Raw genomic sequence first — 25138 nt, forward strand, 5'->3', positions numbered from 1 at the left:
ATTTATTTATTTATTTTAATGGAATTTGGATGAGAATTATTTTGAATAAATGAGACCGGGGTTGAAATGAGGGCGACTTGTTCCAAAACCTGCCTTGCTTAATTTTTTTAATGGGATGAAAATGATAATTATTTTAAATAAATGAGACAAGATTAGAATGAGGGCGACCTATCCTAAACCCGCTCCATTGTCATCCCTAACTTTACCGTAACATGTTCTCATTTCAAAATTCATAAATCTCAACAAACAAGCCTCCTAAGAGCTTTCTTTAAAGCAGACTTGAAATTAATTTCATTTTTCTCAAAATTTTATAAAAAAAAACAATAATTCTCTTTTCTTATACAATTTTCAACTTGTTCAATTTCACAAGAAGACCTAGTTTTACTTGAATTAACAATCTAGTAGAGGCCCTATCTAGGGTTGCATATATTTTTTAAATAATAATTTTGCATGGAGAAGTAGTTAATTTATGGAGTAAAAAGTTTTTTTTTTTTTTAGAGCATTTCAAGATTGTGGAACTAAGGATTAGCATGTTTTTTCTAAATTTCACAGAATAAAAATGCGAAGGAATATGGAGTAGGTTTTGAAGGGAGATACGATAAATCCAATTTTTATAAAGTATTTTTATTGTTAATAATTTTCAAATGTTAGAAAGTTTAAAATGTTTCCTAAAATTATAACCAAACAAACTCTTATTTTTCAGATTTTTAAAAATGTTTATTAGATTTTGTCAAATACCTCATTTTTTAAAGTTAAAAATACTTCATAGAATCACTGTTAGGAAATAAAAAAAATTAGGTGTGAATCCATTACAAATGTTACATAAATATTTTAAAATTTTTAAAAAAACTAAAAGAAGGATTTTTTTTTAAAATTAATTTTTTTTTAAAATAAATTCTTTTAAAAAAGTAGCAATAAATTTATTTAAAAACTAATTTAAACACTTTTTTTGCTTTATTTATTATTTCTCATTTGATATATAAATAAATTTATTTTCTTTTTTATTGAGTGGTTTATTTATTGAATTTGGAAATTCTAACCTATGCAAGTGTGGTTTCTCATGTACCTCATCTCACACTCTTAACCCTTCCTCTTCCTCATATTCCCCATTTTCTTCTCATTCTTGGCTTTCTTTTCTCCCTTCTCATCCATCCCATTTTCTAACCTACTTCAAATTAAAATATAAAAAATAAATAAAAACAAAAATATAAAAAGGAGGGGAGCAAGCAACCATGTCCACAGTGCTTGCAACTTGCAACAACCATGATCGTTACCCATCTCACTTATTTAAGGATCCTTTTGGGAAATTTAAGGAATTGAAGCAGGCCCAAGTCCACGGCCCAACCCAAATGTGTTAAAGCTTGAGCCCAACTCAGTCAACTCGCCCCAGCTCATTGCACCTGTTTTTTTGTTGTCGTCGTTGTGTTCGGCTTCACCCTTGACAACGCTTGGATTGGTGCCGAGGTCGAGAGAGAAGTGTAGAATCAGTGTCAGATCGTGGGTTGTAGAAGAACCAAGATGCTGCCCACAGTCTCCAAAGGACGTTCTCCTTCCAACTCTCGCCCCAATCCTATGTTCCTCCAGTACCTCCGCCGAATAATCAAGGTTCCCTTTCTCTCTATATCCATACACGTGCTATTCATGTCCATGGATCTGAACTGAAACAATAACTTCACTGAAAAATTTACAGAATTAATGATATCATACCCATGTATATCTGCAATGGTATGAGAATCCTTTTCGTTTCTCTTTGGGAGTTAGAATTTTGGATGATTTGTTTTGTTTTTTGTTTTTTTTTCCTTTTTATAGTGGGAGAAGTGTTTTAGGTGTGGGTTTTATCCTTTGAGGGTGTAAATTTTGGACGGTGGATTGTTTTGATGCGGGTTTAATGTAGATTTGAGGATTATTAGGTTACGTCGCTGTTTGGGATCCGAGAATTGGGTATTGAAATGGGTGTTTTGTAATTGCTTTAGTGAGATCAGGTTGGTGGAGTTGCAGAATGTTATTATTTTTGTGATTTAGGTTAAGGATTAAGCTGTTGATAAATTCTGTAACTCAGGACCCTATGGCACGAGTTCTTGCTTTGAGCACTCAGGGGTATTAATAATTCACAGAACTTTGTCTACAGTCTTTTAAATCAATTTATCATGTCCATAAAGTTGTTGGGTTAGTGCCAAAATTATTTTTTTCCAGACATTTGAGCTTGAAAACCATTACTGTGTGAAGGCTTGAAGTTTTTCTTACCAACTGGATTCATTTTCTGATGATCTCCAACTCTGGATTTTAATGCCTTCTTCCTCTGATCTTGACCTGCATGAATTTGGGGGAGCAGTCACTTGTTCTCTTTTAACATTTCAGTTTACCCATAGTATTAATTCCCAATCTTTTGGTACAATTGATTTGCTTTGTCATTGTTAAATTTCCATACATTCTAGTCAATTCAAAGTACCTAACTTTCTTGGCTTTGCATACAACTTGTTCATTTCATTTAAAGCCCAACTTAGCATTTTTTTTCCTAACCGATTCTGTTCATCCTTTTCACCTCTTTAATTTGTTTCTCATTTACTTAAATTCTCCCCAAATTTTCCTTAATGCATTCAATTTTTTTTTGATAGGTATTTCCTTAATGTGTTCAATGTTACTCATCTTTCTGGTTTTCTTAAATTTTATGACAAGAAAAGAAAAAAGGCGTCCAGTGCCTAACATGGGGAGGGTTGTAGTGAGGGGACATTGGCATCGTTGTGAATTCTGGACTTGGAGAGACTAGAATAATGGGGTTGGTTATGGCCCATAAAATGTGTTACTCATTACTTTTATAATGTTAACCAATTGCAACTAATTACAATTCCATCTGGGTAGAAAGTGCCATATGCATTCTGCATTTTCCTTTTGCACTTAAAAACAGGGTGAATCAATCAGTACCGTTAGTTATAATGTGGACTCAAAAACAAAAGCATGTGCATAGAGTTATCCTATTATTCTAGTTTTAGGATCAAAGTTGATCCTTTGATTTTTACTCTGTGATTATGTTGGTCTAAATGTTTTGGCTAATTAGAAAAGCTTTAGCATAGTTGTTAGCATTTTTTGAAGCCTTGAACAGGATGGAGCTGGCTTGATTGCTAGTTTCAGGTACAATAGTAGAGAGCTGGTGGATTTGATAAATGCTTTTAGACGTCTCTGATTGCTATGACAAATATGCAGATGGCTTCTTAGTATCGTTTTTTTTTTTTAAATACATTGGAGATATCTTATTATCTATGATTTGCTATGGATTTTGGAGTGTCCTTGTAATCAAAACTTCTATGTCTAAATCTCCTGTTCCTTGAAGTCTTTCCTGTTTCTTACTTTGTGATTACCCCCTGACTGGCTATTATTTTGATATCCTAGTTATCATGTTTGTAGCAGAAGGCTGTATGGATGGATTGAACATATGCTAATGAAGATTACTTTTGTTAATAGGCATTGAGCATTTCTCAATTAGAGCATTGGAGTCTTAATCAAAGAAATATACTGCTTGTTATTATTCTCACATTTTTATGAGATGCATTTTATCTTGGCTTACGTTTTTCTTTTCATCTTCTATTCTTTGATCCATTGTAGTGGCAACAAATGGATATTGAATATACTTTCTGGCAAATGCTTCACCTATGCACCTCACCGAAAGTTGTGTACGTATTCACCCTTTTAAATTCTTCTTCATGCATGCAGTTTTTGTTTACAGAACTAGAGCCAGAAACTTTTTCATACAGAGTCAGAGTAAATGTATCAGGATAAAGTTTGGAAAATAGCTGAGTCCCCTTTGTTGTTACAAAATTAAATTTATCATCTTGCAAGTCTCCCTTGATTATTATACAAACAAACATCGAGGCCAATTCTGGTTGGAATAAAAACAGGGTTAGCACAGATCTTATCAGGTTAGAACATCAAATAGATTGGCTTACTTTCAAACAATGGTGGTGAACACATTTGGGATTAAATTTTGTTAAACATATCTATGTAGTGATGCCCAAAATATGGAATTCACAAGTTTTAGCACGTCCCAATATCTGTCATATGTCAAATGCAGTATCATCCGTGTTCAATTTTCTTTTTTTGATAGATAAAGGGAATTATGTTAAACAGAAAGAGAAAGCACCAAAATAGTGCCCTCTAAGTATACAGGGAGTATACAAAAACAGTCCAAAGGCTCGAAACCAAGGGAGGAGGAAATAAACAACACATCACCTACCCTTACTTAGAGCCTAGCCACTCAAAAAAGCTAACAAGAGAAGAAGGGCTCAAAACTATAAACACCCTAATCCAGGACCAAAGATTACATACAAAAAAATATTTCAGTCTTTGAAGCGAAAACTCTTCATTCCCAAAAGCTAACAAATTCCTTTCCTTTTAGACTAACCAAAATATACATAAGGGGGCCATTTGTCAAGTCTTTTTACAGGTTTTCCCCACAAACGCTCCATGTCACCCAAGGAGAGTTTCCTTCACTGAACCAGAGAGAACCTAAGCCACACCAAAGAGGGAGAAAAGAAGATTCCATAAGGCCCGCGTCTTTACACAATGAAGTAAAAGGTGTCCACCCTTTCTACTTTACAAAGGCATAGAAAACACCTATTTGCCAAATAGTACCCTCTCCTCTAGAGTTGCTCCAAAGTTAAGATTACCCCAAGAAGCCTCCCAAGCAAAGAATGCTACCTTAGGAGGCACATTCACCCTCCAAATACTACCACAAGGGAACAAAGAAGAACCTCCGGGCTCCAGAATAGAATAAAGTGACTTGACTGAGAAAGCTCCACTCTTAGATGCTGTTCACACCACTTTATCATCATTCTCCCTTTGCACCCTAAAGGCTTGGATCTTAAGCATAAAACGCTCCACCATCTCAATCTCTCAATCATTAAATGCCCTTGAGAAACTAAGGGTCCAACCATCCCCAACACCGTCTGAGCTCCAAACATCCGATACCCAAACATCTTTAGCCAAGGAGATGACAAATAAAGAAGAGAATGACTCACAAAGAGGCTCATCTCCACACCTCTTGTCCTTCCAGAATCTCACTCTCCTTCCACAACCCACTCGGTAGGCTAAACTGCTATTCAGATACAACCACTCTTTTCTAATTGCTTTCCAAAGTCTGACACCATACCTCTCACTTACGGCCCGAGTGCACCATCCCCCCTCTTCTTCACCATATTTGTGACTGATGACTTGCTTCCACAAAGCCTCGCTTTTAATGGCAAAACACCAATTCCACTTACTTAAGAGAGCTTTATTCATCAAAGCTAAGTTTCTCACACCCAAACCACCTTTCTTTCTTTCCAAACAAACCAAGTTCCACCTAACAAGATGTGACCTCTGCACAAGAGCTCCCCCACTCCACAGAAAATCCCTTTGAATCTTCTCCAATCTCAACCTTACTTTTATGGGAAAATAAAAGAGAGACATGAAGTAAATAGGCATGCTAGAGAGAGTGCTCCAGATTAGAGCAAGTTTTTCTCCTTTTGATATATACTGTCTCTTCCACATTGCAAGCCTTTTTCGAAACCTCTCTTCAACTCCATCCCAAACCACCTCTGATTTGAAGGGGCCCCCCAAAGGCAGACCCAAATAACAGGATGGGAGACCACCCACTTTACAACCTAACTCCAAGGTCAAATCCTCTATATCATGCACCTTCCTCACCGGGATTAGCTCGCTTTTCTCCAAATTAACTCTCAACCCTAAGTAAGCCTCAAACCACATGAGAAGCCAACTTAGATATGTCAACTGATCATGAGACTCCTCACAAAACACCAAAGTGTCATCCGCAAATAACAAGTGTGAGATTAGTATCCCCTCACCTCTCCGGCCTCTCACCCTCCATCCTGATAAAAAACCCCTACTAATAGTTCTTCTCAATAAACAACTAAACACCTCCATGGCTATCACAAACAGATAAGGGGAGAGGGGGTCTCCTTGTCTCAAACCCCTCAAACTTTGGAAAGAACCGGAAGGAGAGCCATTTATAAGAACAAAAAATCTCACAGTAGAGGTACACCATTCTATCCACTTAATCCATCTCTCCCCAAAGCCCATTTTTTTAAGCATTGCCAACAAGAATTTCTAGCTGACATGATCATAGGCCTTCTCTATATCCAACTTGCACAGCACACCCCCTTGATTGCTTTTCAACCTAGAATCCACAACCTCATTTGCGATCAAAATTGCATCTAGAATTTGTCTACCCTCCACAAAGGCATTTTGGGGCTCCGAAATCACTTTCCCCATAACCTTCTTAATTCTATTTGCCAACACCTTGGCCAACAACTTGTAAAGGCTTTCCACAAGGCTAATCGGCCTGAAATCTTTCAAATCTTTTACACCTCCCTTCTTTAGGACTAAAACTAGGAAGGTAGGATTTAAAGACTTTACAAATCTGCCCCTTTCATGAAATTCTCTAAAAAAACCCATAATCTCAACCTTCACCACATCCCAACAAAAAAGCCAAAAAGCCAAAAAGCCATGGTAAATCCATTTGGCTCAGGGGCTTTGTCCTTGCCTAGATTTGAGAGAGCTACAAACACCTCTTCTTCTGAAGAAAGAATCTCCAACCCCTCAGCCTCACTGTTGACTAACCCCATAAAAGACAGCCCGTCGATACAAGGGCGCCACCCCTCTTCTTCTGAATACAGCTTTTGAAACGCCCCCACCACACTATTTTTTAAATTGTTGTCCTTTGAATGCCAACAACCATTTACTTTCAACTTGGACAACCAGTTTCTTCTACTATGAGCGTTTGCCATCCTATGAAAAAATCTGGTATTATTGCCCTCCTCCTTCAGCCACAACTCCTTAGACTTCTGTCTCTAGGAGATTTCTTCCCTCAACACCCAAGACTTATAAGACTCCCTAACCTCTTTTCTTGCTTCACACTCTTCCAAATTAAAGCTGAACATTTTTCCTTTTCATCCCAGTACACAACCTGCCTGAGAGCTTCTCCCTTTTTAGTCTCAATGAGACCAAACTCTTCTTTATTCCAATTCTTCAAAATATTTTTTAAGTCTCTCAATTTTGCATCTAAAATAAAGCTGGATGTCTCTGTAAAATTTAAACTCCCCCACCACGTCTTCATTTTATGTCTGAAACCTTCCTCTTTCAACCGCATATTCTCAAATCTGAAAGGGGAAGGTCCCCTCTTCAATCCTCCTCCTTCTAGGAGAACGGGGAAGTGATCAGAGACTGATCTAGGAAGAACTCCCTGCACAGCCCCATTGACAAGGCTATCCCAGTTGTCTGTCATTAAAAACCGGTCAGTTGGGCCTGGTTATTCAAACCGCCTATCCAGGTAAAAGGGCCCTCCTTCAAAGGAAAATCCCTTAACTCCAAATCCTTTACCACTTTTGAAAATCTCCTCATTGAAGCAATAAGCCCTTCATCTCAGTTGTCTGCCCCTTTTGATCAATTCTCTCCTTCATCCTCCTTAAGAGGTACAAAATTTCCTCTTTAAAACCTTTCGTCGGCATACCCAGGCAACAACTGAACTTTGCAAGATAGCTTAATGTCACGGACTTAGTCGTTCACTAAGCTCATGCGGCACTTAGACAAGCCAAGGCGCTTGATCTTGCTAAGTCAGCCTTGCTCCCCAATGCTTAGCTTGCTCGGCTAAGACACTCGCGACTTAAAAACTTAAGAAGCTTGGTAGGCAACTCTTGAAAGAATGGAAGCTTTCACTAACTCAAGGAAACCTTTACAAGTGCTTGGATGCTCACTTGCTTGGTGCCTTGGCCAAATGAGGCCCTCACCTATTTATAGGCACCAATGGAACTCTCTAGAACCTTGGAGGGTTCCTTACAATTCATGAATATTCTAGAATGTCCTACACTATTCTAGAATATTCAAGAGACTTCTAGAATGTCCTACACTATTCTAGAATATTCAAGAGACTTCTAGATTTCTCTAGAAAGCTTTGGACTCCTCCCATGCCTTCCACCATAGTGTAGAAATGTGTGGACATCTCTAGGCATTTCTAGAACCTTCCACACTCTTCCCACCAATGACTTAGTGTAGATGGCTCCAGGAGTCTCCAGAAGCTTCCCTCCTCCTATATAAGCCCATGGGGAGGGTCATTTGAAACATCCTGTGACACTCTCCCCCACCGATGCCGTCGACGTCCTCGTCGTTGCCTCGTTCTGAAACCTCTCGATGTGTTTCCAGAATTTTCTCAAGGCATCCGCATGTTCCCAGCTTACTCGCCTCTTAGGTAGTCCTTTCCATCGGACTAGGTACTCTACCACAGGAGGGACCCCTTGTCTCCTAGTGATCCGTTCAGCTAGGATATTCTTCACCTCCTTCTCCCGTGAGGCCGCAGATGGATGCAGACCCGTGCGCTTCCGACGCTTAGAGTGCTGCTTCCTCTTACCCATTGAGTTCACCTTTCCCTTGGTGACCTCTTCCATGTGTGTGCGGGCTACCTCAGCTCGCTCCCCTTTTTCCTCCTTTACTTGCACCCCTGCTAGTAAGGAGGTCTCAGGCGTACTAGGCTTCGGGTTGAATTGGAGGGCACCTAGTAGCTGCATTGAGCCCATATGTGCTTCGTCCTCCTGCTCCCTCTCCTCGATCATGGCACTGAGCGCCTTCCTCTTTGGACAATCCCATGCCCAATGTGGTCCGTCACATAGGAAGCATTTGATTTTAGGCGTAAACTCCTTCCTTTCCGCCTTATCCCTTCCTTCCCGGACGTTAGACGTCTTGCCTGATCCCTTTTTAGGAGCATTGTGGTCCCTTGGAACCTCGTTTCCCCCACCCATGGCGTGGCTATCCTCCAAAGACTCGACCTTGGAGGAGTCTCCCCTCTTATAATCCGTTAAAGATTCTGCTACTGCCTATAGCAGTGGCTAAGTCTTGAACACCTCGGCGCCTTAATTCCTGCTCGGCCCACCCTTGCAGGTTATCCATGAAGTTGAATAGCAGCTCCTCCTGAGTCATGTTAGGAATCTCAAGCATGAGCGAAGAGAATTCCTTGACGTAGTCGCGTATTGAGCCTGTGTGCTTAAGACGCCGCATGTTTTTCCTAGCCAGGTAAGCCACGTCCTCGGGGTAGAACTGCTTTTTGATCTCCCTCTTAAAATCCTCCCATGTCTCTATGGTGCAAATGCCTTTCTCCATATCGGCAAACCTTCGACGCCACCATAGAGTAGCTGTGTCAGTAAGGTAGAGAGTGGCAGTTCTTACCTTAGCCGCCTCATCCGTCAATGCGATAGCCTCAAAGTATCGCTCCATATACCATAAGAAGTTATCCAACTCCTTGGCATCCCGATTGCCACTAAACCTATGTGGCTTCGGCACCTCCACCCTAGATGCCTCCTGTGTGGCCATGACCCGTGCCGACACAACAGCCTTGTAGATGACCAACTCCTGCCTCACCTCCTGGTCTCGGGCCTCCATGCGCGCAGCCAAGGCCTCCATCCTTGACTCCATGCTAGCAAGCATGCTTAAGGCCTTTCCTTGGAAGGACACAAACTCCTCGTGCGACACTGATTGAACCTGTGAGATTAGCACCCCCTCGCGAAGGTCTTGGATCTGCTCCCTTAGATCCTCTAAGCCCTTCTCCATGCCTTGCTCGATCAAGTCCAACCCTTCCCGAGTGTCTGCCATGGCTAGCTCCACCTTGGCTAACCTTGCCTCCATGTTGGCTAAGGCGTCACGAGACTTATCCTTCCTGCCCCTGCCCCGTGCAGTAGGCTCGGTCTCCCTCCCACGGGTTTGCTCACTAGTCTCCTCCACGTTGGAACCCGACATGCTTCCTTTGCTATGCCCACCTCGTAACCGCGCTCTGATACCACTTGTCACGGACTTAGTCGTTCACTAAGCTCGTGCGGCACTTAGACAAGCCAAGACGCTTGATCTTGCTAAGTCAGCCTTGCTCCCCAATGCTTAGCTTGCTCGGCTAAGACACTCGCGACTTAAAAGCTTAAGAAGCTTGGTAGGCAACTCTTGAAAGAATGGAAGCTTTCACTAACTCAAGGAAACCTTTACAAGTGCTTGGATGCTCACTTGCTTGGTGCCTTGGCCAAATGAGGCCCTCACCTATTTATAGGCACCAATGGAACTCTCTAGAACCTTGGAGGGTTCCTTACAATTCATGAATATTCTAGAATGTCCTACACTATTCTAGAATATTCAAGAGACTTCTAGAATGTCCTACACTATTCTAGAATATTCAAGAGACTTCTAGATTTCTCTAGAAAGCTTTGGACTCCTCCCATGCCTTCCACCATAGTGTAGAAATGTGTGGACATCTCTAGGCATTTCTAGAACCTTCCACACTCTTCCCACCAATGACTTAGTGTAGATGACTCCAGGAGTCTCCAGAAGCTTCCCTCCTCCTATATAAGCCCATGGGGAGGGTCATTTGAAACATCCTGTGACATTAAGCTCCACCCTTCATCTCGCCCCCCCTCTTCCAGGTGACAGTCAATCATTTTTTCAAAAGGACTTGCATATTCCGACCCAACCGGGACAAGTGCTAGCTCATTCGCACTCACAATGTCAACCAAACCCCAAGGAGGCTCATTCCAGCCACTGAGAACCGAAACATCTTCAATCAGCACTACACACAGCGGAATTCGGCCCATTGCCCCTTCCGCTCCACTAGAAACCCCCTCCGACACCACTAAAGCTTTGTCGTGCCCCCAGAGAGGAGAAAAAGAAGAGGAACCTTGAAGCCCCAAAGAAAAAGAAGAGATTTTGGGAACAACGGAATACCTGGAAGCCTTCTCCAACAAAGCCTCGTCGGTGAACTTTAGACGACTAGACAGCGACTACCCGACGACGACATCTTCAACGGCTAGGAGCTCCATTTCCATCCCCACAGCACCCCCCATGAGATCAGAAGGAGCCCTAGAAGAGGAAGGACTCCCCAATATGCTCGTGAATGCCTTATTAAAAGTGGGCCTAAGAGGCCTCGATGAGCTATCACCCGGGCCCGCCTTTGCTGGACTGACAAGAATTGGGCCTTTGGCCCATTCGACTCCACCACTTAAGCCCATATAGCCTCTTTCTTTGTAAGCCTCCCAACCTGCTTTTCTAGGCCCAAGCCCACTCACGGTTGAGTCCAGCTCAGCTGCACTAGCTAGCCTGCCCTCTGCATCCACTGCAACCCTATGCCTTCTGCCACACTCAACCTGCTCATTTGTCCCCCAAGACTGAATTCCAATTTGAAAATCCCGCACGCTAACACCAGCGCGTGCATCATCCCCACCTTTATCCCTGACCTCCCGCCCCTCATATTTATGCCAAGCGAACCTTGCCACTACTTGAGAAACCCAAGGGGGGGTTTCCCACCACAGACTAACCGCCCAACAAAAATTCCTGGCTACCACCTGCAAAGAACTTGACCTATTCTTCCCAGAGGCTCTCACCAAGATACGAGCCCATTGCAACTGTGAGAAGAAAGTTGTTTCCTCATCAACAGCTATGAAACCCCCAGAGCTCTCTCCAATTCTCTTGAACACCTCTCTACTCCAAAGGTGAAGTGGAAGTCCTACAACCTTCACCCAAGCTTCCTTGGCATGACTCCCATTCCTAAAACACCCCACTTCAGGTCCCCATTTCTACAGGAGAAACTCTCTCTCCTTAATACATTTGCTGCCCCTTAAAAACACCAAATCAGCTTCACATTTATTTTCAAATTCGAACAACACAAGGGCCCCACCCAACCTGGAAATTTTTAAACCTCCCTTGAGAAACCACCTTTTAAACGCCCACTCCTTCAAGAAAGACAAAGGAGGAACAAACTCAAAACTGTCTCCAAAGCATCCTACCAGGCAACGACTTAGCTACTCTTCCCTACTGAGCAGGTCACGGTCCCCTACATGCACCCATAAAGAATCCCCTAATTCCCCTGTCTTCACTCTTGCGACTTCTGCATACACTGTTTTCCCTTTCTCTTTCCCTTTGACACTATATCCATCATTTTCAGAGTTGGAAGTACCCAAATCACCTTTGCTCAAAGCTGAAGTGGAAAATCCAAGGGCCCTTAACTTTTGAGCCAATAGAAACCACCCCCCTACTAAGCCTTTTCCTTCTGGAAAAACGAGACAAAACCTCTTAGCTTCCAAATCTCTCACCGAGCAAAGTGAAAACCTACCAGCTTCATTTGAACGATACTCCAGCCTAAACTTTCTTCCTCCTTCTTCCCAAACTTTTAAACACCTCGAGCTTGACTCTCCTCTACACCAATCTTCCACACCTTCCAATAGATAACATAAGCTCTTTTCTCCAAATCTTATCCACGAGGAAAAGCCTTTGCTCCTTTCCAAAATAATCCCTCTCTGTTTACCTTGGACCTCTTCAATGGAGATTTTGAACGTCTTAGATTCCACTGCAAACCAACACTTTCCACCTTTCGAAACTCCTCTCCCCTCCGAGAAAGCAGCCATGGTTTTATCATCTGTGTTCAATTTCATGGATGCATAAAATTCCAAGTTTAATGAAGAATGTTCAATTACTAAAAAAAAGAAAAAAATCTTTAGTAGGTGCTTTTGAATGAACTAAACACCTTATTGTATTGCATTAACGTGTCTTGCAAGCAGTGAACTGTGACTGGCCAATTAGCAGATATCTTTTAAGAGATCTGTAGTCAAGATTCAGGATGTTGGGGACAACACTAGGACATCCAATTTTACCCATTTCGTGAGATGTTTGAAAATTTGAAGAAATGAGAAAACTGTACTGATTAATCACTTGGAATGCATTTAATCATATTCTTTTACCGATTAATCACTTGAAATGCTTTTAATCTTATTTTTTTACTGATTAATCACTTGGAATGTATTTAATCATATTCCTTTTCTGTTCTACATGTTCATCTAGGTGAGGCCTGCAAAATGATAGGTTTCGCTCTCTTGTATGAGTGCCATGTGCTTAATTGTAGTGCTAGGTGGCCCACATTTTGAATACAAGACTCACAGATGAGATGATTCCATAATTGGACAAGTGAGGATATGAGGGAAGGAGGGTGGGAATGTAATAAATAGGCAAAGGTTAGTGTGGAAGAATTCTTTCTCTGATACCCACAAAAGCGAAGGTGGTTATTTCTATGACCAGAATCTTGGGAGAGGTTTTGTAATAACCATAAAATCATCATCTTACTGTTTTTTCATATTATGTGGCTGATTGATCAAGAATGAGGCCAAATGAAGAGAGCATTCATATTCTTCTTTCCCCTGGCAACCCTGCTACCCCTAAAAATGAGTTCTTAATTTTCTATCTGCCTTTTTGCTACTAATAAATCATGATACTATTCTCTTCTTTAAGCTCATAAAGAGTCCTTTATGTTTGTTATGATGCAATTTCCTAATTATATTTATGCTCCATTTTGCATGTGGAACTCTAATGGATGCAGCTATCAGCACACTAAGTACCACAAACGTAAGTCTGCATCCTACTACTGAGCCATTCACCTGTGATCTCCAAAATTTTGATGAATCTTAAAGTGCATCAATATCAAATTATGATGTTAGCAGCCTATGCATTTTTATTTAGCTGTTATGTTTGAATTATTTGTTATTTCAAGGAGCCATAATTTTTTTTATCCTAACTCTTCCTTTAATATGCATAGTTGGCCTGCTGGAATAGTATAACTAGTGATTGTACCCTCCATGTGGATAGCTGGATTTCTATGCAGAAATAAATTTGTTCCTTGCTTCTTTTGTATGGAAAGAACATAGATAGAAAACATCCTAGCAGAAATAATAACTCTGTTTCCTACTAGAAGCCATTTGTTATTAAGTGCTTCAACCTGAAATCTTGTTGTTATTACCATAATATCTTTTTATTTAGCTGTAACTTGTAAAATTGTTTGTTTGGTTTTTTTCCCCCCAAAGAAGCCGTCTTTTGTGGTTGTTTTCTTTTTTAATCCGCAAATAGGGAGAATATATTGACAACTGCCAATCAAAAAAGGGAGGCACATCCTTGGAACATTGGGAGCATACAAAGGGGGTCAAAAGGTTAGAAACAAACTAGAAACTTTTAGTTGACCATACAATAAATAGAAAAAAATAGTCAACTCCCAAACAACCTCTAGACCAAAGAACAAGGGAATGAATAAAAAGCTTGGCAACTCCCAAACAACCTTTAAGGATTGAAGAGAACACTCCTCATTTTATCAACCTTGGCAGCACCAAAGAGACTAAAAAGCTTAAAGACCAGTTGTCATAAACTTTCTGCTATGCCACAATAAAAGGGTTATTGTAGACTGATTCCTCATTGCTTCTACACAAGCGACATGGCTAGTTAGAGATCTTACTCTGCTTTTCAATTGATCCAATATCAATATCTCATCCAAGCAGCCTCCCATGCAAAAAACTCACTTTTGTGGGGGTCCTTGGACACCATACTCCTTTTACTGGGAAAGGAACTCTAAGTCACTTTCAAAGAGCTAAAGAAAGATTTGATAGGGAAAATTCCCATTCTTAGTGCCTTTCTGCAGCAACTTATCATCCTATCCACTAGTCATCACCACTTGAATTTCTTGTAGTAAAGACTCCATAACAGCTAGCTTTGATTCATGTAAATTCCTTAAAAAATAAGAGTTCCAATACCCACCATCTGCCACAACCTCCTAAATATTGGCAACCCAGGCATCTTCTGACCTTGCAATGGAGCATAATGCAATAAGAGTCCCTTAAAACAACTCCATTTCACCACAAGTCATACCAAAACCTCACTCCCTTAACCCTACCCACCTCAAAGCTAGGTCTTGCTTGAAATATCACCCATCCTTTTTTAATTGTTTTCCTAGCTCAACTCCATATCCTTTCCTCCCCTCAGTAGAACACCACCCTCTCTCCTCATCTAGTTTGCCCAAGCTAACCCATTTCTAAAGCTTATCCTAGTATATTGCAAATGTACAACTCCACTTATCCATAAAAGCCTTATCGAGTCAAGAAACACTTTTAATGCCTAAGCCACTTCATTTTTATTCTAAACACAAGGTTGACCAATTAACTAAGTGAGATTTCTTCTCCAAAGTATGACTTCCCCACAAAAAGTCCCATTGAATATTTTTGAATCTATAGAACCACACTTAGAGTAACATTAAGGACATATAGCAGACAGGAGAACAAGATAAAGTGCTCTTTAGAAGTGTTAATCTATCACCTTTAGACAAAAATAATAGCTTTCCATAAGCGTAACCTTTTAAGGAACCTTTTTTTAATTTTTATAGGTGCTAACCTTTTAAGGAGCCTCTCCTTCACAACATCCTGGGCAATTGAAGATTTGATAAGTGCACTTGGTGGAAGACCTAGAAAAATGGAGGGTAATTTACCCAACTTGCAACCTAGAAAAGAGGCTAATTCCTCAGTATTGGGGACTTCTCTTGCATGATTAATGTACTTTTTTCCAAGTTAATAATCAACCTTGAAACAACTTAAAACTAAAAAAGATTCTACTTTAAATATAACATATAATCAGAGGATGCGTATAAAAGACTAACGTATCATCAACAAAGAGTAAATGAGAACCCACCACCTCTTATCTTCCTCTTCAACCACCCACTTCTGCATTCCTCCCAATCCCAACAATTTAAAATTAGAAATGAATCCTTTCTTCCCTACTGTAGTGATAAAACAGCTTAGGGCCTCCATAGTAAAACAAACAGATAATCAGATACATGATCCCCTTATCTTAATCCTCTTGAGCCCTAAAATGTTTTGGAAGGAGATCCATTCACCATTACAAAGAATCTTATAGTCAATATATAGAATCTTATCCGATGAATCCATTTTTGCCCAAACCCCATATCAGAAAGAGGAAATTCAAATTTACATGATTGTAGGGTTTTTCAATACCCAACTTACAAATCACCCCTTTCTCTTGAACTCTTCAATCTAGAATTTATGAGTTTATTTGCTATTAAAGCTACATCCAAAATTTGTTGGCCTTCCACAAATGCATTTTGAGACCTTGGCACTAATTTCCTTGCTATTTTCTTCATTCTATTAGGCAAAACTTTGCCACAATCTTGTATAGGCTTCCAACTAAATTAATAGGCTTACAATCCTTCAAGTCTTCATTGTCCATTTTCTTAGGTACCAACACTAAGAAAGTAGTGTTAAGACTTCTTTTTTTTGAAGGTCCTAAACCTTGAAGAATTCCTTTAAAGGCCAAAGTGAATCCATCTGCCCAGGAGCCTTATCCCTACATAAACCATTAAAAGAAGTTTTTGTTTCCTCCTTAGAAAAAAAGGCATCTCCAACCTCATAGAGTCAACTTTGTCTAAAGACTTAAAAGTAATCCCTTCTAAATGGGGACTTTACTAACCAGATATGGAAACAAAAGTTGGAAAAATTAGCAACCTCATGTTGTGTCTGAGTGTCTTCATTAAGCCACACCCCATTCACCGGTAACCTCTAAATTTTGATTCATTCTTCACATATTTGCCATGATGTAGGACAACCCTAGGATGGTTGCCTACACTCAAGGGTAGGTGGGCTAGGGTTTTATTTTTAGGGTGTAAGGAGAGGAACAAAGAATAAATTTGATGGTAGAGAAAATTATAAGATAAGAAATAGAGAGAAAGAATGCCTATAAAAAAAAAGAAATAGAGAGAAAGAACAAACAATGAAGAAAAGATGGAAAACCTTAGAGTCTCACTAAGGCTTTTTAGGAGTCTCACATAGAAGAAAATCAATGGAGTCTCACCATTGAGGGTTGCAACCTTGCAATGAAAGAAAGTATAATATTATTCATCAAATTCATCCCTTTGATTTACATTGATTAGCCTATTTATAGGCTTCTCTAAGAAATCCAAAGTCTACTATGACTCTAATAATCTATTATGATTCTAATTCTAATTATGACATCTAAAGTTTACTAGGACTCTAATAACCTATCATGACTCAAATTCTAATTATATTATAACTCAACTAGCTAATCCTAATTAGACTCCAATAAATATCAAGTGTAATTCAATTCTAATTAATATTAATTCTACTTAAAGTTTACTTAGGTCTTCACTTTCTTCCTTGAATAAACTTTAAAAGGCTTTCCCCCATCAATTCTCCCTGGCTTGAAAGAACTCGGCTTTGACGAGTTAGATGCTTGATACAATTCATAGAGATTGGGGTTAAACTTCTGAAAATCCGTTGTTGTAATCCATGTATTCTCAGAGTGTGGTTTGTCTCGCCATTTCACCAAAATTTTTTGGCATCCACCTTGTCGAGTGGACACAAGTTGATCATCAAGAACATACTCGATCTCAGGACGTGGGCTAAGAGTAGGTGGTAATTGAAGATCCAACTCTTCACTTACATCGTTGTGATGGCCATGGTAGATATACAAATCTTCCACATTAAATATTGGACTAAAATGCAAGTTTGAAGGGAGCTCTAACAAATAAGCATTCTCAACAAGCTCCTCTGAAGCTAGATTGGAACAACTACCTCCATTAATAATCAAAGTACAAAGTCTCCCTTGACAAGCAACACGAGTTTGGAAGATGCTAGTACATCGCCAATCCTCCTCTTCATTTAGCCTTGGTATGTTCACCAATGGCTACATAAAAAAGTTGTAGCTTTCAACCATGGTTGCATATGTTGCTCCACTCCTCAATAACAGTGTAGGTGGGCTAGGGATTTATTTTTAGGGTGTAAGGAGAGGAACAAAGAATCAATTTTATGGTAGAGAAAATTATAAGATAAGAAATAGAGAGAAATAAGAAACAATGAAGAAAAGATGGAAAACCTTAGAGTCTTACTAAGGCCTTCTAGGAGTCTCTCCTAGAAGAAAATTAATGGAGTCTCACCATTGAGGGTTGCAACCTTGCAATGAAAGAAAGTATAATATTATTCATCAATTCATCCATTTGATTTACATTGATAACTAGCTAATCTTAATTAGACTTCAACAAATACCAATCCCAATTCAATTCTAATTAATATTAATCCCACTTAAAGTTTGCTTAGGTCTTCACTTTCTTCCTTGAATAAACTTAAAAGGCTTTCCCCCATCATGCCATTTTGGGGAACAACTTGGTATTTCTATCAACGCCCTCTAACTGCAACTCCCTAGACTTTTGCCTCCAAGATGTTTCCTCCAAAACCTGCCCAATAGCAATACTTCTACAAAGCTAGTTCCCTTGCTTCCAGCTCCACTGAGGTTGAACCCTCTCCTCTCCTTCTTGTCCTATAAACGACTGCTCTCAAGAGCACATTCCTTGCAAACTGCCATATTACCTAGAACCCCTTGTTCCAGGATTTTAAATACTCCTTGAGAGCCTTCACTTTGGCAGCTGGGAAAAATCTGGATGATCCCCTGTCCTTGTAATCGTTGATCTTCTTCTTACTATTCATGGTAGGCATGGTGCCTGTGATAGAATTTGCAATTGGTTCCCTAACGAGTATTGCAGAAGCATACCTATTTGTTGCACCTGTTGTATGGAAACCACGGGAGAGAGCCAACATTGAATTCCTAGTAGAGCATGTAGAGGTTTCTTGATTACACTAACCTTTCAAAAGCAAAGTTTAAGCGGTCGCATGGCAATGATAGGTGACTTTAATGACGTGAAATATTGTAACCCTTATGGTTACCAGTATAATTTATTATCAAACTTGCTTACTGAAAGTGAATATGAAGAAGAGTAAGTTGATTCTTGTCTCTGAGATTGGGAATCTGCTAGGTTAGGCAAAAAATTTGGGTTTTGGAGTTGGATTTCTTCTCTAAACATATCTTGGTCTCTCATTGGGGTTAGGCCTAAGGCCAAGACTCTATGGGGTTCAGTTATTGAGAGGATTTTCTGGTGGGTTGAGAAACATTGTATCTCAAAAGGTTGTAGTTTAACCCTTCATAAGCAATCAATGTAGCCTCCCCATATTTTTATGTATGCTTACATGGTTCTAAGTTCAGTGCAAAGTACTGAGAGCTTTGAGAAGTCGTAGGACTTTCTTTGGGAGGGATGGTGTTCTGCCTGCTAAGACAAGGGGTTCTAAGAAAGGTTTGGGGAGACTTCAGGAAATGTGTTTTGTTTGTGGAGGGTGAAGGAAGTATAGGGCTTTAAAACAGTTTATTTTACCCTGATTTGTTTGTGATTCTGGATTTTGAGGATGCCTTGGTAGCAGACTATGTGGGTAGGGAGGATGTGAGTAGCATTGGAACTGTTCCATATGCTACTCACATCCTCTAAAAACCTTGTGAGGATGTGAGTTGCATTCTCACATGAATTATGGCTTTGAAGGTTTTGGAGGTTTTTAGAGGTTGGCATGGTGATTCATTAGGAGAGCTGATCCATGGTTAAGGAAAGGAGCTCCTCTTTGGCTAATTTGGTGTTTGTGGAAAAAGAGGAATAATTGGTAAATTTGAGGTACAGCTTTTGTTACTTAGGCTCAAACCCACTTTTTTTTGGGATTTAAAAAAAAAAAAATTATTTTGCCGTTTTCCTGGGTTGAATCCTTCTTGTTTGGGTTCCTTTCTTGATTTCTTAGATGGCATAAGGTCTCGATGATGTTTTTTAGTGTAATTTTTTTTCCCTTTCTTTTCTTTTATTGGTGTTTCTTTGAATATTTCGTATGTGCATGGTTTATGTCTTCTTCAGTGTCTTTTAATGTTTTCTTGAATGTGTCATTTTTGGCAAGAACATAATCAGCTAAAAGTGAAGAGTACCTGCAAATATTTCAAAAGTATTGGAAACTGCAACATTTGATATCAAATTATTGGTAAAGTATCCAATGGTACCTGTAAATCTACTGGATTGATGTTAAAAAAATATGCTCTCTGTTCCTCAAGTTTTACTCCGATATCCAATTTCCATTCATCACTTGATGAAAATTGTAGAAAATAAGAGTTAACTGAGATTGTGTTAGTTCTTATGGTTTTTTTCAAAGGAAGTTGGTTCAGATTTTTGTAGGTGGGATTCTTATATGATTTGATTAGTTTTGTTGTTTGCATGATTGGTCAAGCATAAACTGAGTAGGAAAACTTCATTTTAAACCTTGTTGACTGGCTTGTGTTCTTAAGACCATTTGTTTATTACCTTTCATGAGCGCATAATCATTGAATATATGGAGATCCTAAAATTTTCTTCCTTACATTAGATAAAAATTGAGAATCTGTTTACTTCTCTTTTTGATCTCAGAAACTAAGAATCAATGGGCCCGTGATGATCCTGCTTTTGTTGTAATCTGCAGTCTTCTTTTGGTAGTTGCAACCTCGGCTTATTGTGCTGCGTAAGTTTCTCAGTTGCAAGTTACAGCTAGTTTTGTAGCAGTGATAATAGTGACAAAATTGATGTTCAAGAACCTTTCCATATGAAAGCAAGTGCTCATCAATCATCTAGCGAATGACTATTTTGGCAAGGAAAATCCTTCCAAAAGCTTTCCATGCCATGGTGCCTTCAAAAGCTAGATTTGTGATTATTAATGTGCAAATGCAAAATGGTCAATTCCTGTACTTTAGATGTACTAACTTCTTCCAACTTAAGTAATTTAATGGCTCAAAATTTCCTTCTAATTGGATTTTTTTTAATCTTGCACTTGGACTATTTGATTATCATCCATCTTGTTCAGTAAGTTGTATAAACTATTCTCGTGTCTAATCTCATCTAAATGTTTTATCTATTTCAGGTATGATCATAGTTCAGCACATGCTGTTTTTGTAGTGATATCAGTATTGCTTTTCCATTTTTTAATAACTGGAATATTTCTGGCTACATGTTGTTGGTAAGAGCCCCTTCTACTGAGAAATGTGATATTTTTTTAGTGTTCTCTTTTTTTAGGATCCTTGTTAATACCTACTGTGCACATTAGCAGCTTCTGTGTTGTTTTTTATTTTGTGAGTCACCTAATTCCATTTAATGCGTAATAATATTTATTTGAGTAGTTCTTCTACAAAAAGATATCGTGTTTATGTCTATTTGCCCTCTTTTACCTGTCCAAACTTTCCAAACTAAAGAGTACAAAATCTTCCAAACCTTTGTATCGGGCATTCTCTTGAAAAATCACTCCACTGAAAATTTAGAGATCATTCACTTTGGTTTTGAAGGAACAAAGCGAGCAAGATAATCAAATGAGTGTGGGAAGGTCCTCACATGCTTTTTTGTTTCTACTTAATCAGAAACAAACATTTCATTGCCAAGAAATAATCACATAGAAGGGAAGGTGAGAAATCCTTCCCTGTAACAAAACTACAAGAATCAAATACGAGAAAGAAATTACAACTATAACATTGATTCCTTTTGGAGGTAGAAAATCCCCACAAAGGAGGTCAATGTTTTGCTCCCATTTTTGCTTACAAATCTGCCACTTTTAGCTAAGTGAGGGATCCAATGAAAAGAGCACTCCAACTTTGAGACAATGTCAAAGAGCTAGCTTTGAACCTCTTTCTTTCTTATTCACCCAAGATATAGCTATAGCAGGATATAGAAAATCTTGAAAGATTACAAGGCTTGAAGTGGGTTTTTGAGAGATCTAGCTTCATATTTGTTTCTCCATGCCCAGCCTGAATACCACATAAATTTTCCTTATTCTCTTTAAAATCAGAGAAAATGTTTTGAAAATGATTTTGGAAGAAATGTTATTCCAGAATAGATGTTGATAAAGGGATCTCAAAGCAAGAATCTAAAGGTTTCAGGGATAAGGGCAAAAAGTTTTATCTTCAATATTTTGCCTGGCATTTTTACTATCTGATGATATCACTTAATTGGCTGGTTTTTATGTTGTTTTGTTTTGTTTGCTTTTCTGTGTTAGTGCCTTTTTATTTTTTATTTTTATTTTTACTTTCTGTTTTAGAAAAAGCCAACTTGGCTAATTCTGTGTATCCTAATTTATATTATGGCATAATCCTGACTTGAGAAGCCTCACATTCTTGTAACCTCCTTCTCCCCTCTCATACTAAGCTGATCGGATATGCAATTAGTTTCTTTGCATAAGATGTATAGTGATTAACCAACCTATCAAAAAAAAAAAAAAAGATGTATAGTGATTAACCATTATGATGGCAAAATTCCTTTCCTGAATGTCCATGCAGGTTTCTAACAAATGCTTACCTTCGAGAGGAGGCTCCAAACAGTCATGTAGTTGAGCAACGGGTTGAATGGCAAGTCAGCAAACTTCCCCTTTCCCACTCAAGCAATTTTATGCCAATTTTAGCAGTTCAAATAAATTTCATCCTACATTTCAGTTGTCAGCTATGGGTCTAGCTCTGTGTGCAACTTCTGAAAAAGCTAAAATTGGTTGATGCTCCTCATATTTTTTTTTAGGGTGTTTAGGGTTTTTAAAATAGAGAATGAGTCTTTCATTAATAGATGACCTGTTTAGGAAACAGATAACTGGGGAAATTTTAATTTCCTGGGATCTTCTCCAATCAAGTGTAACTGTGTAAGGACAGCTCAGCCTCAGTGTATTTATTCCCATCCTTTGCTAATGAAACAAAAAATGAAAAAGATTAAATGACTATTTTTATTCCCTTATTTGTTTGTCAATAAATATACTTCTATAAATATAATTTGAAAGAGTTATACTCTAAATTTGTAGTAATTTTTGTGCAATTCCTGAGATAACCAAACACTAGAACAGGAATGAGATTGATGGATTCTGACAGGAACCAAAATTTTGTAGGGGAATGTCATATTCATACCATTCTGGGGATAAATTCTGGAACCTGGGAATGGGAATCATGTCTGTGGAAAAGGATCCCCTCAAATGAAGTGGATATGAGATTCTTATTTCAATATTCTGTTAATGTCCAGAAATTAAGATTGTCTACTTTCACACTCATTTTGGTGTTTGGTTATTTCAAGAATTGCCTGAGAGTTGATGCAAATTTGCAAAACTATTCTTCAAATTATAATTATGAAGATGAGATTTATTTATGAAGAAATAAGGGAATAGAAATGGGTCAGTAAGTAATTTGGGAGGATTTTATATCCAAGAAAATTACAATTTCCAAATTATGTGCTCCTCAAACATGGTAATTTAATAATTGAGAATAAAATACCCATTCACTAGTTAAGATTCCGCAAAACATACATGGCATAACTGTTATCTTTGTTGATATAAATAGTTCATGCTTGGTTTCCTTATTTGGTGTTTATTTTGGTCTGTTCAAGGCTGTATGCATTTGATGTGCACTGCAACTCTTTCTTCCCAATGTTTGTTCTGCTTTATGGTAAGTTTTACGTTAACTTGTGCTCTGTTCTTCAAATTTTTAACCTCAATCCATTCACCTGAATATTACTAATGACTTTGTTTTGTGACAGTGATACATTATTTTCTATCACCTCTCTTGGTGGCTCACGGTTTCATTCCTGTCTTGCTGTCAAATTTGCTTTTCATGGTGGCTACCTCCTACTATCATTATCTTAACTTTTTAGGTTATGATGGTAAGTCAGTTTTTTAGGTGTATGTATGTATTTTTGTGTAGTCATATGAATTATTAGATCGAGTAGGTGGACGAGTGAGTTCCTGCCTAAGCCTTACAATCATCCTAGGGGATGAAATCTTCGTATGATGGATTCTCTTAGGATATCATTTATTGGAATCAGCCAAACAGATTATTTCTGTTGTCTCATTTTTTTGGAGTTTTTGGGGACAGGTTTATTGGCATCGTGATGAAAAAAACAGTTTTATGATGTCTTGGCTGATACTCTTAAATCAGTTTTCTGACAACTGAAGTTTGTCAATTTGAACTATGAAAAGGTCAGCATGGCTTAGCTCAGGTTTTTCTGAGATTCAGCAGATGTGACAAAAATGTTTTCAAGCAAGATTCATATAGTCATTTGGGATCTGTCTTGGAAACCTTATTTTGGTTCAACAGCGTATCCTTACCGTCCATTCACCTTTTTGAGTGAGAAGAACTCGGGGGTGGACAATTCTGAGTGTTTTGTCTTTGCATCTTGGAAAAAATAAGTCAATGAAAATATTAATGTTCCTTCTTGAAGTGGCTGGGAAATTTTTATTTTCCAATTCAGCATCTTGGACTACTTTCATGAATGAATATAAATACTGATCATCTGTTTCTCACCACAGTATTGCCCTTTTTGGAGAGGACTACATTCTTCCTGTATCCAATTGGTTGTGTCATAATCCTTTCTCCCATCTGTAAGTGCCAAATCCCACTCCTGTTGCTTTTTTCTTTGTTTGTGATTTACTATGATGAAGGTAAATTTCTTCTTTTTCTTTGCAGTCATTCTGAGTGGGTTCAATCCTTCAAGATACATTATGAACATGTACTTCAGTCAATTCCAATGATCCACCGAGGCTAACACTCAATATATAGGATATATAATGAGGTGAGATTTGAGAGGGAACTAATTCAGAAGTTACATGAACAAGAGAAGGGTTTTGATCAATGCTTGATTGGTTCTCTTATATGTTAAAAAAAAGGCAGGATCACCGATCGAAAAAAGCTTCTGCTGCTTTGCTTCTTTGTAGGCCTTTTGTCACTGCAAGTGAAATTTGCAATCAACTGGAGTCACCCAAAAAAAAAAAAAAAAATTGTTTTTGTAGTCAGGAGAATCGATCAATAGATCTTGTTGAATGTAATGATTTTGCCTCTTCATGTCAGTTTCTATCAGTGTTCCACCTCCCTTCTTTTCTGCTTTCATTTTTTTCCTGGAAAATTAAAACTGACTGCTGCCATGGGAAGGAAGTGCTTTGCTCATATGTGCTTATAGGTTTGGGTATCATATTTGCTCATACGTGAATGATAACATGGAGTATTTTCCATCTTTACCTTTGATGATTTTAACTAATTTTTTGAGTTGGGGATGATGTAAAAGTCACTTTGTAATTGATGGGTTTGGACTCTTCTATACTCCTCTTGCAACAATCTCCATACTACCAGATTTACATTCAAAGTGGTGTGACGAAGATAAGCAAAGTCCTCATAGAAGTCAAAATTTGTAATGGTAAGATGTCAAAACCTGATGTGAATGGGTTACGAAGAAGAAGAAATTGTTTACCAGCTGACCAAAAGGTCATAATGGTAAAAAATAATGTTATTAAAAAAATCATTGAATTGAAAAGGTTATTGGTTATATATTATTAAAAAAAAAAATTATGAAAATTAAAAATGAAAAATATATTTTCAAATGAATAAAATGATTAAAATCAAAATTTAGAAATTTAAACTCACAAATTTAAAAATTAAAATCACAAGTATAAAA

The 25138-nt window shown here is 38.5% G+C and overlaps 1 protein-coding gene across 2 annotated transcripts; it reads left to right on the forward strand.

Moving 5' to 3' along the window:
• Window positions 1–1378: 1378 nt before the first annotated feature.
• Window positions 1379–24536, forward strand: LOC100247075 (uncharacterized). Of its 2 annotated transcripts, XM_010649593.3 has the most exons (11): window positions 1379–1605; window positions 3601–3668; window positions 13382–13407; window positions 20111–20201; window positions 20598–20693; window positions 22000–22068; window positions 23081–23139; window positions 23231–23353; window positions 24000–24071; window positions 24157–24262; window positions 24357–24536. In XM_010649593.3, the coding sequence occupies exons 1-10, from the start codon at window positions 1519–1521 to the stop codon at window positions 24219–24221; spliced, it is 756 nt and encodes a 251-aa protein (XP_010647895.1). In that variant the 5' UTR covers window positions 1379–1518; the 3' UTR covers window positions 24222–24262; window positions 24357–24536. The 2 variants fall into 2 exon arrangements, with proteins under 2 accessions (XP_010647895.1, XP_002282581.2); XM_002282545.5 differs by having other exon boundaries at window positions 1380–1605; window positions 24157–24536.
• Window positions 24537–25138: the final 602 nt, after the last annotated feature.

This window comes from Vitis vinifera, chromosome 3, assembly GCF_030704535.1.
Source record: "Vitis vinifera cultivar Pinot Noir 40024 chromosome 3, ASM3070453v1".
NCBI classification, from domain to species: Eukaryota; Viridiplantae; Streptophyta; class Magnoliopsida; order Vitales; family Vitaceae; genus Vitis; species Vitis vinifera.